The 17027-nt window shown below is 33.9% G+C and overlaps 1 protein-coding gene across 3 annotated transcripts in view; it reads left to right on the plus strand.

The window, feature by feature from the left end:
* The first annotated feature begins 136 nt into the window (after nt 1–136).
* The window catches only part of fam91a1 (family with sequence similarity 91 member A1), a 42305-nt gene continuing 25414 nt past the window's right edge, over nt 137–17027 (plus strand). Inside the window, 8 exon segments of one of the 3 annotated variants that reach the window (NM_200441.1) lie at nt 137–390; nt 2556–2640; nt 2826–2977; nt 7914–7971; nt 12852–12919; nt 13134–13247; nt 13554–13644; nt 14779–14841. In NM_200441.1, coding sequence (NP_956735.1) covers nt 319–390; nt 2556–2640; nt 2826–2977; nt 7914–7971; nt 12852–12919; nt 13134–13247; nt 13554–13644; nt 14779–14841 — 703 coding nt within the window. In that variant the 5' untranslated portion in view covers nt 137–318. 3 annotated transcript variants of the gene reach the window in all.

Consider the following 17027-nt stretch of genomic DNA (forward strand, 5'->3'; position numbering starts at 1 on the left):
TAGAACCGCTCGAAAGAGTCGATACTCAAAAATGAGTCAGATTTCTCATCACTCCTGTCTTGCGCTTCATAATCTTCTTTCGTCACGCGCTCAAAGGAAGTGACGTACATAGCCAGAAGCGTGACGAAGGCTCGCTTAAAAATACAACAAGGAAGTGGACGTTCACTGTCAAGGCTAAAATAACATTCAGAGAGGAGATATTTAATAACCCAACGGTGTCTTATCACTGAATAAGTACCGGGAGGGTATAGTCATCTCGGACTTACCCGACAACCCCGTGAGTTTCTGTTTGAATAACCGTGGAGCTCGAGTCCAGCAATGAACACGGACGTTGAATTTCACATCAGGCAGAATTATCCGTGGAACAAGCTGCCAGCAAATGTCAAACAGGTACAGTAACACGCACACATACACACAGCACACATGTCTTTAGCACAGACAATCAACATCTCACATGACCCAGCACTGACAAAACTGCCAAACAATGCACTGCATCAGCTTGATTTAAAGAGATTCTGCCATTCATATAATTCATTTAATTATTCATCCGCACACACACACACACACACACACACACACACACACACACACACACACACACACACACACACACACACACACACACACCATCATCATCATCATCATCATCATCATCATCATCATCATCGTTATCATTTCCCTTTCTGTCATTAGATTATTCTGCATGATACCAGTGTGTGTGTTGCAGATCAATCGATACAAGAAAGGTTTACTTTTACAGTTGAAACACCTCTTTTTAATTAATTAATTATTGCATAAGCTGTGTGTGTATCAGATGTAAAAATTCTGAGCATACAGTAACACAGTAACAGTCACATAGTGATAAGAGATCTTTTTTTGTTAAACATAATGTACCAAACATTTTTGAGTTGATTTAAATGACAACTCTATTTTGCATATCGTTTTGAGCAGTGTCAGAGTTTATTTCTTACATACTAAATGTATTTTGAAGCATGATTCTTTTTGCAGTGGGCAAACTATGTAATTTTTCTATAGGGCATGGGACGATAACCGTTTTCAAGGTATACCGTGGAAAAATCAACCATTTGGAAAAATCAAGGTTTTAAAACAAATAAAACTTTTCTGCTGTACCGTTCTTAAGGTATAAGTAAGAGTTTATTTAGGATAAAAGCATCTCAGGCAGAAAAGATATCCAAAGATGCAAGTTAAATTGTAAAAAGAAAGCAATAAAAAAATGTGTTTTTGAAAACAGCAGAGGTCAATATTCATTTGGATTATTTAGCCTGACATGTTTACTGCTCCAAAATATCTTAAAAGTTTCTTAAACTAAAATATCTTGTATTAAAAAGGGAAAAAAGTTTTAGTTTTTACCCAGACATTTAAAAAGAATACATTAAGTGCAGTAATAACAATGCCATGAAACTGTGAAAACGTGATATTTACATCCAAGGTTATTATACCGTCAGAGTATTACACCGGCCCATGCCTGTAAGTTATAAATATACATTTTTTTTCTTACATATTATTATTTTTTTCTTTTTTGGTAACTAAAGGGAAGAATTTAAAAAAAGAGAAAAAAAGGAAAGGAAGGGGTAAAAATAAAAAAATAAGGAAAAGATAAAAATGGAACCAAGAGTAATAAAAGTGTACAGAAAATGTACTTACAACCAACTGAATGCAGTCATTCAACAACCACAATCAAATGTTCAAATACATTGTCAATGTTAAAAGTAGTTATTTGCTTTTCAAGGTTTCTATAATTGGTCAGTTTAGAATGATAAGGTTCTATCTGACATTTTTGTCAAAATTGAGTTATTGACATATTCTTATTAAATGACATCTTATTTACATTATAGGATGTTTTTTATGAGTTGTTTACATTTTAAGACTTTATTTAAAAACAAATGTTACACACGTACTGTTTGCTATATGGAATGCAAAAACTTTGAAGCTCAATATCTAAAAATCCTTCAGAACGCAGATACAACCTTATAATTCCAAGGTGACGAATTTTTTTTAATTTAATGTTTTACTAATATGTTAATGATTTTTTCATGTATCAAAATGACATGTTTTAAACATTAAACATCCACTACTGTATGAAACAGAAAAATAATAATAATGCAAAATAAACATCCTTCAAGAGTTAAATGAAAACAAGTGACACATTTTCACAAAGTAAGAAAAGCATTTTTTGTATTGCGTTTATTCAATTTCTGTACCCGAATGCTGTTAGGCTCCCCAGAAAACCAAATAGATCTATTAAAACTCATCTTGTGAAACTATTTATATCGCAGAAAAAAAAAATATCACAATATCAGATTTTTTTAATATCCAGCTATGCAGCTCTAATGTAAACGATTTTGACTTGCCAGATGATTTTTCTTTCACATTTATTTAATATTCACATTCTCATAAATAGTACCAGTCATTATTATTGTATATATTTGCCAATCATACATATGTAAGATGTTGAGATCACATGCTTTTGCATGTTTTTTTTATATCTGTATAAAAGCATTTTGCAGTCTTTTAATTGTCTTCTTCATTAACAGAGTCTTGGAAACTCACAGCGTGAATATGACAAGCAGGTCCTTTTGTACAGTATCCGAAACCAGCTACGCTTCCGCAATAACCTAGGTAAGCTTTCGATGAACTTAGAAAATTAATTCTCTTCCAGATCTCATTTTCACTTTCTGGCACTGCGCCAAGCCATTCGTGTTCCCCATTGTGTTTCCCATTGTAGCTTTTGTTAGCTGATGTAATTATGCTGAAATAATGACCAGTGTTTGCCTTCTTTAGTAACCTGCTGTCTTCTCTAACAGTCAGGCATGTGAAGAAGGACGAGCGCAAGTATTATGAGGAGCTGTTGAAGTACAGCCGAGAGCATCTGATGCTCTATCCCTACCACCTGTCTGACATCATGGTCAAGGGTCTGCGGGTCACCCCCTTCTCCTACTACATCAGCATCATGGAGGTTTGTGCAAGTATTCTAATATTTGGATCAGGGCTGCGCAATATAGAGTTTCAGCATCGATATAGCAATGTGCGCACCTGCAATAGTCACATTGAAAGATATGCAATGCTGAGTTTGATTAATAATTGAACATGAGCCACAGAATTGTATTTAATTATTGTAATACTGTATTACTAGATCATATGGAAAATATATATTATTTATGCAAAAAACATTCTTAGAATTTATGTCTTGTTTTTGGTTAAAATATCTACATTTCAAATGATTATTTTACTTACCCCACTGGCAGATAATTTTAAAAGCTCTTAATTTCTTTTCAAGTTGAAAACAAGATAGTATTTTTGCTTGATCTAAGAATTGTTCAATATTTGGACTAGAAACAAGACAAAACAAAGTAAGAAAAACCTTTATTTTATTGTGCTTATTCAATTTCCATACCTGAATACTTAGGGCTGGGCGAATATTCAAAAAGTAATCGATATAGACATTCAGGACCTGTAATCTGTCTAATTTTTCCAGATTTTTTTTTATTACTTTCCTTACTGCATGTGGAGTCACGTGACCCCGCTCTATTAGGCGTTGATTTATACTGCTGCGGCCACTTTGCAGCCACATCTGATCTCTGGTCAAGTAGAATGATGGACCCATTCTAGAGCCTTACTTTACACTACATTGACGATAATGGGAAGCTGCGCCAGAGATGCCTTGAGATGGCATACTTTCCACTACATTAAAATGTATTATTTACATTAAAATATTCATTTACAAAAGATGCATTGTTTAAAATAATAAAATCTATAAAAATTATATCTAAAATAATATCTAAAATGCTTAAATCAAGTAATGCACCTTTCATTTAAAAATCTCTTGTAGTAACATGTGAGCAAATTTACTGTACAAAACCTGTCAGTGAACTATGAGGGCAAAAAAATCAAATAAATAAATAAAATAATTGTTTATTATTCACAGTCGAGTTAAAGTAATCGAGATTTTGATTTTAGGTCAAATTGCCTAGCCCTATGAATACTGTTAGGCTCCCCAGAAAACGGTCAAATAGAACTATTCAAACTGTCTTGTGAAACTGAATTTGCAATATTTATTTTTTTTTCAATATCTTTTAGTCTTAATTTGGTTAGAGTTTTCCTTTCCCTTTTTGTTTCGTAATTACTTTTGTCTACTTTTAGTTTTTTGTAGGTCATGAAATTTCTTTATATCATGCAATTGTAAATGGTCTATTCCAGACATTAAAAGCAAGACAATTTCTTATATTTTTGATTCAGTCATGGAATATTGTTGACTCTTGTTTGTTGCTTTAAATTTTTGTTTGCATTTATTAATTTTGTTAAATACTACATTGTTTTTTTTATCATATTGGTTCACACAATTTTATTCCATTCCCATTCATTAAATGCAGTCACCAAACTGTACCTATTATTAAAGGTGCAGTAGGTGATTTGCCTAAATGCTAACTGGTTAGCATAGTCTTTCAAATACGATCCCTCCCCTGTTGTCCAAAGCCACGTTTCCTGGAATAATAAGGGTTGCACATTAAAGATCACAGAGACCCACAAGATCATGTCATTCGCCAGTTAAAAAAACTTTATAGTATATTATACTACTACAATTCTGAACGAAAAACTGAATTATATCTTGCACATTATTAGTTATGTAGTTAGAAAGCAAAGTAGCATGGTAAACAATATTGGGAGCACGTCACAGGTTGTCATTGTTCGAAAATGAAACAATGTGAATATAAAACCAACTTCACCTCAGTAAAGCAGACTAGGCAGAATAGCACTATTTACTGATGTTTTGTTGTTAAACTAACATTATCAATGCTGTACAAGGTCCTTTATGAAGCTGAAAATAGTCACATCAACAGAAGATTTCAGTGGCTGAACAACACTTCTGTGCATATAAACCATTTGTAATAACTACATCTATATCAGCTTTGCATGACTAAAATAGTTTTAAAAATAACATGACCTGACTAAAAAGAAATACTTCAGCCATGATGGCATCCTTCCTCCAACATGCAAAACTAACTCAAATATTGATTCAGGATGTTAAAAAGTTTTCATTGAGCATTTGTTTTTAGCACTATCACTTTTGTTTTTCTACATTTGCTGACAGACAGTTTGGGCTACTTATCAGAATTATGGGAATTATTAGCCCGACAATATTTAATTTGATGAACATTTTTTAGTCTTATGCCTTACCCGGAATGTAAAAATACATAAAAATACATTTAGATCACTTACTTTAACCAATACTATTGGAATGTAAAGAGACTTTCAACCAGCACAACTAAAAATGTTTCTGAAGACAATCACCTACTGCACCTTTAACTAATGCAAACAAGAGTTTTGACTACAAAATGAACACTTCAAACACTGGTTGCTCTTGTCCTCATGAAACGGACATTGCTGCAGACGTTTAAGTATGAGGATGTATTTTCAACTGAAGTGGAATATTAAGTAGGGGGTGGGGTTTTATTTTTGTGCTGCTCCTCTCATCTTTCACTCTAATGGTCACTTTCAAACTAATGATTAAAGGAGTGTGGCTGTGGCTAAGCATATTTTACTCATCCCATCAAACTGACATCATCAGAGAGCGACTAATTTTTCACTTGAAGACTAACAATGTGCACTAGCAAAATAAACACTGTACATTTTGATTTCATGCATACTTTAATATAATTCCAGTTGTTAGAGCAAAAAAATAATAACTTGACTTTTAGTTGATCATTTGGAAAAGTGGCAGAAGGTAGATTTTTCTGATGAATCATCTGTTGAACTGCATCCCAAACATCACAAATACTGCAGAAGACCTATTGGAACTGGCATAACCTCAAGATTCTTATATAAATCAGTCAAGTTTGGTGAAGGAAAAATCATGGTTTGGGGTTGCATTCAGTATGGAGGCATAAGAGAGATCTGCAGAGTGGATGGCAACATCAACAGCCTGAGGTTTCAAGACATTTGTGTGCTTCAGGATTGGCCAGCCCGGTTACCAGTCATTATTGAGCATGTCTGGGGTAAGATAAAGGAGGAGGCATTGAAGATGAATCCAAAGAATCTTGATGAACTCTGGGAGTCCTGCAAGAACGCTTTCTTTGTCATTCCAGATTTATTAATAAGTTATTAGAGTCATTGCAGAGATGTGCGGATGCAGTCATCCAAGTTCATGGGAGTCAGACACAATATTAATTATTTTTTTACTGCACCATGACTTTATATTCTATACTGTACATTATTTCTGTTAAGTGACAAGACTTTTGTCTAAACAAAGTCAGACCTCACTGTCTTAATTAAATAATTAAAAATTAAGGCACGACCATATTTTATTTAGGTAAAATAAGCATATCTAGAGGCCTTTAATATAAGCCACTTCTGATACCAAATGATCAACTAGAAGTCAAGTTATTATTTGATTTTCCTAAAACTAGGTCTTTTCGTAGAGTACAGACGAAAGATAAAAACAGAAGTACCGTCTGCACATTTCTGGATTTGCCCTCAGATATTCATGCAAACTCTTTACCAGTGCTGGTCCTTATTTTAAACTTTGAAACTCTCAAGTGACATTGAATGTAAATGCATGTAAACCTTTTATAACAGACAAATGGAAAAGAAAATTACAATTGCATTGCTGCACTGCTTAATTTTAGGCCCCGTCTTTATAAAATGTACTTAATTTAATTTTGTTAAACAGCTCTTCCAAATTATTTTGCCTACAGTCACCACTGATGCTGTGAAAACATTTGCAACATATGGTAGACACGGGGCTGGGATCCAAGCGTTTAGTGCTTTGCTGATCTTCGCTTGCTATTGTTTTTCTTCCTCTAGTGATAGATGTGATATAGAGAAGTAAAGGTTTGCTCTTTTATTGCCACTGTTGTTAATGCTCATGTGCGTTCTGACAGATGCTTCAGACAGGTATGTTTGCTAGTTGGGTAATGCTTTTTTTGAGCTTATGAGGATTAATGTATGATTCATGCAGTGTGTCAGCTTACCATATTTTATGAAGTAAAACAATAATGTTTGCTTTCTATCTGTGTGACTTTTGGTGTCACTTAAACAAAATCATATACCGGCATACCTACAAAGTTTTATCAAATCCATTCTTATGTTCTGAGAGCATTTAATGAATTTTTGAGAACTTTCTAAAAACAAAAAAGTAAAGGATTTAATGTCATTCTTTCAAATGTTGATGAGAACCAGGCTTTCAATCTCGAAAAAAGGAAAAAATCAATGTATTTACACTCTATTTTAAGTTTTCTGAAGATCTAAAGTCAATTATGAGCCCTCTTGTGAATTATTTTTCTTTTTAAATATTTGCCAAATGATGTTTAAAAAGCAAGGAATTTTTCACAGTATTTCCTATAATATTTCTTTCTCTTGAAAAATTCTTATTTGTTTTGTTTCTGCTAGAATAAAAGCAGATTAAATTTATTTTTAAGACCATTTTAGGGTTTTATATATTAATAGCCCCCTTAATAATATAATGGTATTAGCCCAATTAAGCAATATTTGTTTTAGTTTGTTTCACTACAGAAAAAAACCCTGTTATACAATGACTTGCCTAATTAAGTCTTTAAATTGCAATTTAACCTGAATGCGGCTATCTTGACAAATATCTAGCAAAATATTAAGTACTGTCATCTTAACAAAGATAAAAGAAATCAATTAAAAATTTGTTATAAAACTAATATGTTTTGAAAATCCCATTCGCGTCTATGGGATTTTATGGAAAATGTTCTGTTGTAAACCTTACTTTTTGTTTTCAATGGAGGGAAGAAAGCCATTTGTGTTTTGAAGGGCAGGAGGAAGAGTAAACGACAACAGAATCATAACTCTCAGTTAAACTATTGTTTTGTTCTTCATTGACTTCATTTAATTTGAAGTACCTGACCCAATCTCCTTTCCCCTGCATTCAGGACATCATGAACTGTGAGAAGAGTTATGATTCCCTGCCCAACTTCACTGCTGCTGACTGTAAGTCGTTCTCTCTCTCTCTCTCTCTCTCTCTCTATTTCTGTGTCTGAGCTGGAAATCATTATTTGTTACCGTTGCTGACTGTTCATGCACAATAATGGGGCCACAAGCCACTAGAGACGGCTGAACATTGCCCACTCAGAATCAAGTGGAGCAAAATTATTCTGAGTAATGATGGAAATAAGTATTTAAACCTTTGGTTATTTGCTCTAAATGTGTAAGATGTTTATATCAATTCAGATTGATTATTGATTCAGACTCTTTATACTGTAAAGATGCCTTATTAACCACAAAAAATGTCTTTAATGGTGCTCAGAGCAGAGGTAGCATAAATGCATATACACAGAAATTCTGATTAGCAAAATTGGATGATTATAAAAACAAAAATTAATTTCAGGTTTCATTTGTTAAGATTGTAGGATTTAGGTATCACACATTTTGATAATCTACAGGGTTTGTACACATTTTTACTACTAAAATTCCAGGACTTTTCCAGGACTTTTTCGAAACTTACAGGTAAATATTTATGACTTAATCATGGTTCAATGCTAAAGATTTTTTTCTATTGGCCCAATTGGGTTAGAGTTAGTGCAAGTTGACCTATAGTAAGTTTCTTATAGTCAGTTAAATGTCTGTTGAAGGAGCAGTATCAACAAATATTAAGCAGACAGTCTACTAATACTCAAATGAACCATCAAAGTAAAGTGTTACCTTTTTATAAGTGTGTAATGAGCAAAATTCAAAGTGTTATGCAAACAAAAGAGCGGTATGGAAAATGTGCAGGTATTTCATTGCAAACTGTGCAAAACATTACTTCATTTATTTTTTTGTCGTCCCTTTTTTTTTTTGTCTACATCCAAGATTTTACAAACGGACATCTTTTTTTAGCCTCATAATTTGATGATATCACCTCTTCGCTGTATTGGTTGTTACCAGGTAATGAAAAAAAATAACGTGCTCAAAACATCAAATCAGATAAGAGAAACGGAAAAGCAATATGGTGTTTACAATGTCACAGAGAAGGTAGCATTCAAAGGCTTAAAAGCACAAACTGTTTCTCAATTCTAAGACAACTGACCAGTAGTCGCAGGAAAATTTACCTTTATTGACAAGCCAGCACTGGACCGATCAGGCAAGTAATGATCCTGTCTACTGTCTCTGAGTCCTTATTGTTGAGCCCTGCATAATGTTTCATGTAATGTCTATGTACATGTGGTAAATAAGAAAAAATGTATATATTTATATGATTTATATGATGTATATGATGTATATATTTATATGATTTTTATGTCTTTATTGTTAATATTATTATTTAAGACACAAAAGTGTGAGACACTTTACACCATTTAAAGAGCTGACCACCAGAAAGTTATCTTGTATAGATGCACGATGTGCAGTGTAGTTATCATCGTGAAACAAAAATACGTACAGTATTATATTGAATACTTTTTACTTAAGTACATATTTCAGGCCGTACTTCTTTACTTTTACTTGAGTACAAAAGTGTAGCCAGTACTTTTACCAGAATCATTTTAAACATGAGTATCTGTATTTGAGTAAAGGATGTGTGTACTTTTGCCATCTCTGGTATTTACTATAAATCACTCTAGTATATTTTCATATGGGTGTCTGTCAACTGAACCATACATCTGGTTGCAGATATTGCAGTTGTTGCCTCACTTGTTTCACATTCTGATTCCAATGCCTAATTACTAATTTATTAAAATAACTATAATTAAATATTCTTAAGAATAAAATATTATGTTTTTTAAAAGAGTGTACTTGCATTTTGATGACATTATATTGTCATTCTGGCATTACATAATGGGTGGCATAAAATTACAATAATATCATTTAACGCAATATATTTTGGTGAAAAATAACAAAAATGGATATTGTGACAGGCCTAGATTGAATTAAAAAAAAAAATCCTATAATTACTTTATTACTCAATCTGCGTAATCAAAGTAGTAAATATCCAGTAAGATCTTTTAAACTGGATGTTAAATGTAGTTTAGTAGCTCATCAATCCTAGTATTAAACTCTGAAATCAATAGTGCAAGTCTAAAATACTGTGTAAACAGCCAGTCACTGAAATAAAATGTGTTTAGACTTTGGACTGTGGTATTTCCTACGGCTAACTGGATTATGCATTTATGCATATGAGTTTTGCTATCCCCACTGAGGAGCAGTATAAAACACCAGACCGCAAAATTAACCACATATTATTTTGTGGAACAGGAAAGCAGGGAATTAGAAAGTACCATTACATGCCCCTTACATTTACCCATATCTAGACTTATTATACTGGGGTATCCTATGGGAATTAATGTCACCACTTATGTGAATTGCAGGTGCATATTAAAGTGAATTGCTTGGAAGGCATTACTGTGCTCTCCAAAGCATCCGAGTACAAAACAAGCGGCGTAATAGCTCCACTCTAAACTATGTTATGAAACAGATAATTGTAATTGGCCCACTATAGATGCTTAGAGATCTCAGAGAACATGGTCTTTGGTTGGGTTGACAGAAGGTAGTCAGCAGAAGGCTTTGCATGCTCTAATCTCTTTGTCTGAAGAGAGACCGCTCTCCTGCCCTTCACAGCTCACTCCACAGCCACTGGCTTCATGCCTGGCATGTCACGGTCAGGCCTGGCTTTCTCTAATGACCTCAGACCTGTGTGCCTTTTACATGGTGAGGGACAGGCTGCCGAAAACCATAGGAAGGCAAAATCTGGGGCAGAGAGGAATATGCCAAAGTCACTGATGTTTCTCCTCCCAGCACTAAAGGGCATCCATAATGTCCTCGCTGTTCTATGCACAAGTGATCAACACTTAATAGTGTCGTAAAGCAGCTCTGAAATGTTTTGGTGGTCCTCAAACTGCAATCCTGAACATGAGTTTGCCTGATGTCAAAAACAAAGGTCTTGTGAAGTTCATATGATGATTATGTTTCATTTTAATGGTAAGATTTATTAGATGTGGAATGTTTTCCAACATGGAGAACAAGACAGAAATGGTCTGTAAACCAGGATCACAAATGAACTCTTCCATTAATATTCATTTATTCATTCATTCATTTAGTCATTCATTTTCTTTTCGGCTTAGTCCTTTTATTAATCAGGGGTTGCCACAGTGGAATGAACCGCCAAATTATGAACACCCATACACTCGTGCATTCAAACACATTCACTACGCCCAATTTAGCTTTTTCAATTCTATACCACAAGTCTTAGGACTGTGGGGGAAACCGGAGCACCCGGGGGAAACCCAAACAAACACAGGGAGAACATGCAAACTCCACACAGAAATGGTAACTGACCCAACCGGGGCTCGAACCAGCGACCTTTTTGCTGTGAGGCGATCACGCTATCCACTGCGCTACCATGACGCCGTTCCATTAATAATTATATATATCATAATAATCTGTAAATCTTTTATGTTTAATATTTGAACGTAACAAATTACTTGTTTCCTAGTGTTAAGTTGTGGCTGGAATGGCATCTGCTCTGTAAAACATGCAAAATAGTTGTCGGTTCATTCCAATGTGGTAACTGAGGATACATGACGTGACTTCATGTATTTACACAGTTGCATGTAAATAACCTAATTTTCATATTATGTAAAGTATAAGGTTAAGAACAAGAATGTATTAATGTTGGAATGCAATGGGATAATGGAAAACATACTTGTAGATTGTTGCTTTTAATGTTGTAATACCGATTATTTATTTTGATGAATAAAATGCATAAAGAAATGTTTTTGTTTTTGGGGAAGCAGAGTGCCATATTCTCACTATACAGACAAAACAAGCAAAGAAGCTTATTTATGATTGAATAATTGCTTGTATGCATTAGTAAATTAAGACTTCACATTGGTTCAGCAGAGCGAAAAACAAAACTGTGAATGATTATGTAAAGCGGGCGAATTACTGAAGTTACATGACTTCAGTGGAGCGCGAGTTATGCACTCTTGCACACATACCTATTATAAACACGCAAGATGTCTGTAGTGTGAAACATATAATTTTGTATCTGTGCTTTGTTAATAATGTGCATAATTCTAGTACTTAATGTTACAAAAACACAAAAATAAAATACATTTAATCTTTTTTTTTTATTTAAATTTATTGATAATTTATTTATCTAACCACAATTGTATCTGGATTTTATCAATACTTTTCCTGTAATCTCCTCCAAAAGCTCCTGCAATTTTTCCCCAGAACAGAAGATATTAGTATTTGCCGCTAAAGTACAAATTTTAAGAGGTTTGTCACCCTACATATATTATTTATATGCAATAAAAATAATTTGGGACCCGGAAATGACCCCTTTGGCACTCCACAAGCAGTATTCAAACACTCTGATTTATATTCCCTATTTGTACAAGTCTGTTGTTTGTTTCACTTTTCATCCAATCAAGAACATCCCCTCTGATACCATACTTTTGCAATAATTAATGATTGGTGATCAGTTCTATCAGAAGCTTTTTTAAATGCACCCACTACATATTTCATCATTATAGTTATGTCTTCAATAATTATTAATATAATATTTAGATAAAACATACAATATTTTTCTTAACATACCTAATATACAGCATTTGAACACTCATACATACTTATCATTGATATTTATTAACATGCAATTTTAGAGAATTTAAATACCATCAGGAATGTTTCATATGCTTACCAGTATCAGTTTCATCAACTGGTAAATGTGCACTTTAGCATTATATTAATTCTGCAGGACATTAATTAATGAATGTCCAGACCTGGTGTTAATAAGGTCATAGATAATTGCAGATTAGGTGTCCATACATGAAGTATTTATTAGTTAGCACACATTAGCACAGCTATTGATCTCTCTGTTGACCTTTCAGGTCTGAGGCTGCTTGGGATTGGCAGGAACCAGTACATTGACCTAATGAACCAGTGCAGATCTTCCAAAGTAAGTCTCTCCTGGCTTTACACTGTAGATCAATTAGGATCTCATAGCTAATTTCTATGGATACTCTCCTAGGATTTCAACATGGTGTTCATTAGATATCTGGATGGCTTCATGTGTCTCTTTGAAGATGAAAGATCTGATCCATAGAGAGCCATGCTTTGTACACTCAGCGTAACCTCACACTGTTGCCTAAGCAGCATCTGTCTTTGCCTAGAAATTTTTCCGGAGGAAATCCGCTCGGGATCTCCTGCCGGCAAAACCTGTGGAGATCACGGTAGAGCCCTGGTGGGTGGTGCAGACTGGGTACATCACTGAAGATGACATCAGGGTAAGGCAGAATAATTGATCAATGTCTTATTACTGACAAAGAAAAGTATATTACTTAAAAAATTGAGAATGGAACTTAGTTATTCATGTAATATTTCTGTTATGATGCAACCTATTTTCTAGGTAACACCAGTAACTTTTATTTTGAATTATACAAAGCAAAACATCATGAAACACACAGCTGCATTTTCCATCTGCATGTTATAGTCGAAAGATGTAATCTCTCGTAGTCATTGATTTCAGAAGGTTTTGTAACTGGAGTGGAATGTCTTTAGAGTTTAGTGCTTTTGTCCTGGGTTGATTTCAGATCTGTTCTGTGGCTGAGAAGACAGCCATTGATAAGATGATAGATTCTGGACCCCAGCTGGCTGGATCAATGGAGTACAATGTGGTTCTGAGTAAGTGTCAATATGACAGTTCCAGACTTATAGATGAACAACCGATGAACAATCTTAGATGAACAACCACTTGAAATGATGATAATAATGCCAGGTCATGTTTTATGCTTTAATAATAAATTAATCAATGCACACATTTATTTTTATGCTATATGCGGTGCAAAATCAACAAAATGTTGCAAGTTTGTGATATTGCGTAATTTGCCATTTCACTTCAAAATAGTTTTAAATAAATTAAAATACTGTAAATGTAAATGATTCCTAAAGTCATTAAGCTTGAGATACTGTAAGCATTACAACCTCTTTATTCATCTAACATACTATATATAATGTAGTATATATGATATTCAGATGTTTAAGTTTTTTTATTTATTTAATCACTGTCAAATGTTTTGAGGTGATACTTTATTAAGTTTTTATTGGCATTAAAAGATAAATAAAATGAATTAATAAAAATGGCAGAATTCTGGAGAGATTTACCAATAATATTGTATAATTAGTGATGTAATATGTAGTTATATAGCGCATTTTATTGTGTATGGCCATACACCCAAAGCGCTTTACAACAGCAACCTTGTGAAGTGCTTTGGATGTATGGCCATACACAATAAACTTGCTATATACATACACATTACATTACAGTAGTTAATAATAATAATGCATAAATACATACATAAAGTTTTTTTTTATATTTTAATGTATTAAATATCATGTAATAATAATTAATTTTCTTATAGGAAATTTACGTTCCCTTTCTCTAATTATATATTGGATAATTATGTTTTTAACATAAAATGTAAGTAAATATAATATTTTCTTTTTATTTAAAATGTAACCCAAACTACCATTGTTACTAAGTTTAGATCCAGTCCATACTGGTCAGTGCAGCGCTGTCCATTGGCCTGTGCAGATTATTGGTTTCCAAGCGCAGCAGATAATGGCAGCACACTCAAAAAGTGTGGGTAATTTTGAAGTCACACCAGTACGACCTCTACCAAAATGTAGCCACACGTGCAGGAAAAGTGGTTGCAAAATACCACCATTTAGTCCCTGTGTGAAGCTCTGTGTTCTTATGGATGTTATTCTGAACAAGACGTTTCTACAGTATATGTTTATTTTCTCACGTTTTTGCAGGTTTGTACAACCGTGGCTATATATATCTAGATGTGCCCATATCAGATGACAGCTGTATATCAGGTATGAACCACAGTCGATTTGTAAGCTCTCTGGTGAGTTCATAATAAAGATCAGTAGCCTTTGGTTTGACAATTTTAAAGAGATTTTGCTCTGATTTGCATTGTATGTAATAGTGGATTGGAGAATCATTGAACAAACAAGGACATTGGGAATCGAAAATCCACAAATCCAGAAAACATTCAGGGTACACAACCAGTGTTCAAATTATAAATGTAGTCAACATTTAAAGTGGCTCAAAACCTTTCACCCAGGGCTTAATATTAACACTCGCCAACCCAAAATGCGGGTGGATTTCTGCTGTGGAGGGTAAGACAGCTGCTCCCACTAGCCACTTTGTCTGGTTGGAAATAATTTATAAATTGTAGTTTTCTTAAAAGCAACGTTCTCAAATAAAGATGGGTCAATATGTGTGCAAATGTGATCTTAGAATCGAGAAGCAGCAGGACTGGCAAAAATAATTGTGTATTATTTGTAGAAATACCGAATGGGAGGATGATAACTTGCGCACACAGGCTTCCTTCCGCAAAGCAACCGTGCCTGGAAACTCAACTGCTGGCGCGTTGCTATTTTGAGGAACTAAAATAATCTGTTCAATAGACCAGCTTAGAGAAGGTCTAAAGTCCAGCGCAGAGCGTGTTAGTTGTGCGCCTCGCTTAAACATTGCCTAATACACAGGGTGTACAGCAAATGCAAATAACTTTACAAATGAAAAATAATTAAAAGATTAAAATATTAAAAAAGATATTATTTTCTAGCCTACATAAATATAAAAACCACAGCCTCCATGCCATCTTCATCTCTGGAAGCTTTTTTAGTTTATTCATGACAATTTGCTTTTGTATAATGTCATTATTAGTAGTATTATTATTTATTATATGCTTTTTTATATTTGTTTTATTAAAACAAGCTTAGATTTGCCCACCTGTCAGGTTTTAGACCATATGGAGCACAGCATGTGTATTTGGATGTAACTCAGTTTTTTGACCACATTTCGTTATTATTCATTTATTCATTTGCTGGAAATCAGAAATGAATTTAGAAATAGGATTGAAACTAGTCTTTGCGCTTAATTAACGAAATTAATTATGTATAGGCAAATGGATGACTGTGCGTACAACATGTTTTCCTATCCACGAGAGTGAAAGTGAAAGTAAACATTAATGAGGAGGCTCATCTCTCATTCTCGCCTGTAGATGCTCTGTTTAACTGTTTATTCTCTAGTGAAGCATTCAGTTTTTCCACTTACAAAGTCCGCTATGTAAATAGCAAATGCGCTATGGTGTGACACAACTGATTCTTAAAGGGAATGGGAGACGAGACTCTGATTGGTTTATTCTCAAAACACACCTATAACTCATTAAGAGAATAAGCTCAACCCTGTTAGACCATGCGTCCCGGCGCAAAGTGGATTTTTTCTTCCTTAAAATAGCAAAAGTGGATTCAGACATGCCCTTAATGCTTTTGCGCCATGCGCTTTGGACTTTGCACATGGAACGTCAAAATAGAGCCCATGGACTTTTTTTTACCAGAAGAAAAAATATTTTAGGAAATACTGTGGAAAAATTCCTTGCTCTGTTAAAAATCACTTAGGAAATATTTAAAAAAGCAAATACAAATTCACATGAGGGCTAATAAATTTGACTTCAACTGTAGAATTTCGGTGTTTTTAGGGGTAATAAGTGTATTCTTACTTGCAATAACCTCTGATTGGCTAATTCAGCAGATGTGGGATTCTCAAAGACAAACTATAATTAAAATGAAACAAACAGTGACAAGTTTGCAACCCTGCACCAATAAATGGATGAACATAAAATATTGGACTGATTATTTTACACGTTGTCTTGTTTTGTTGAGAGCACAAGTGTCTATTCAAATACAGTATAAACTATTTTTTTAATGATGTAACTTTACTTTTAGGCTATGTAGATACAAACACCTAGGCTACAAAAAATGGTTAATCAGTGCTATAGATCTGTAATTTTCTGACCGCTGACTGAATATTTTCATGCTTAGACTGCTGGGTGTGATCATGCATTCAAAATGGTTTGATCCGCTATAGGGATGGTCAAATGTATAGGTATATTATCTATAAATTATTAATGTTATTCTTTAGGATACAGATTAGAGCCAAGTATTTGTTACTATCTAAAGGGCTGACCCCCCAAATATTTTGAATGTGTTTTTAC

Source organism: Danio rerio, chromosome 19 (genome assembly GCF_049306965.1).
Source record: "Danio rerio strain Tuebingen ecotype United States chromosome 19, GRCz12tu, whole genome shotgun sequence".
Taxonomy (NCBI): Eukaryota; Metazoa; Chordata; class Actinopteri; order Cypriniformes; family Danionidae; genus Danio; species Danio rerio.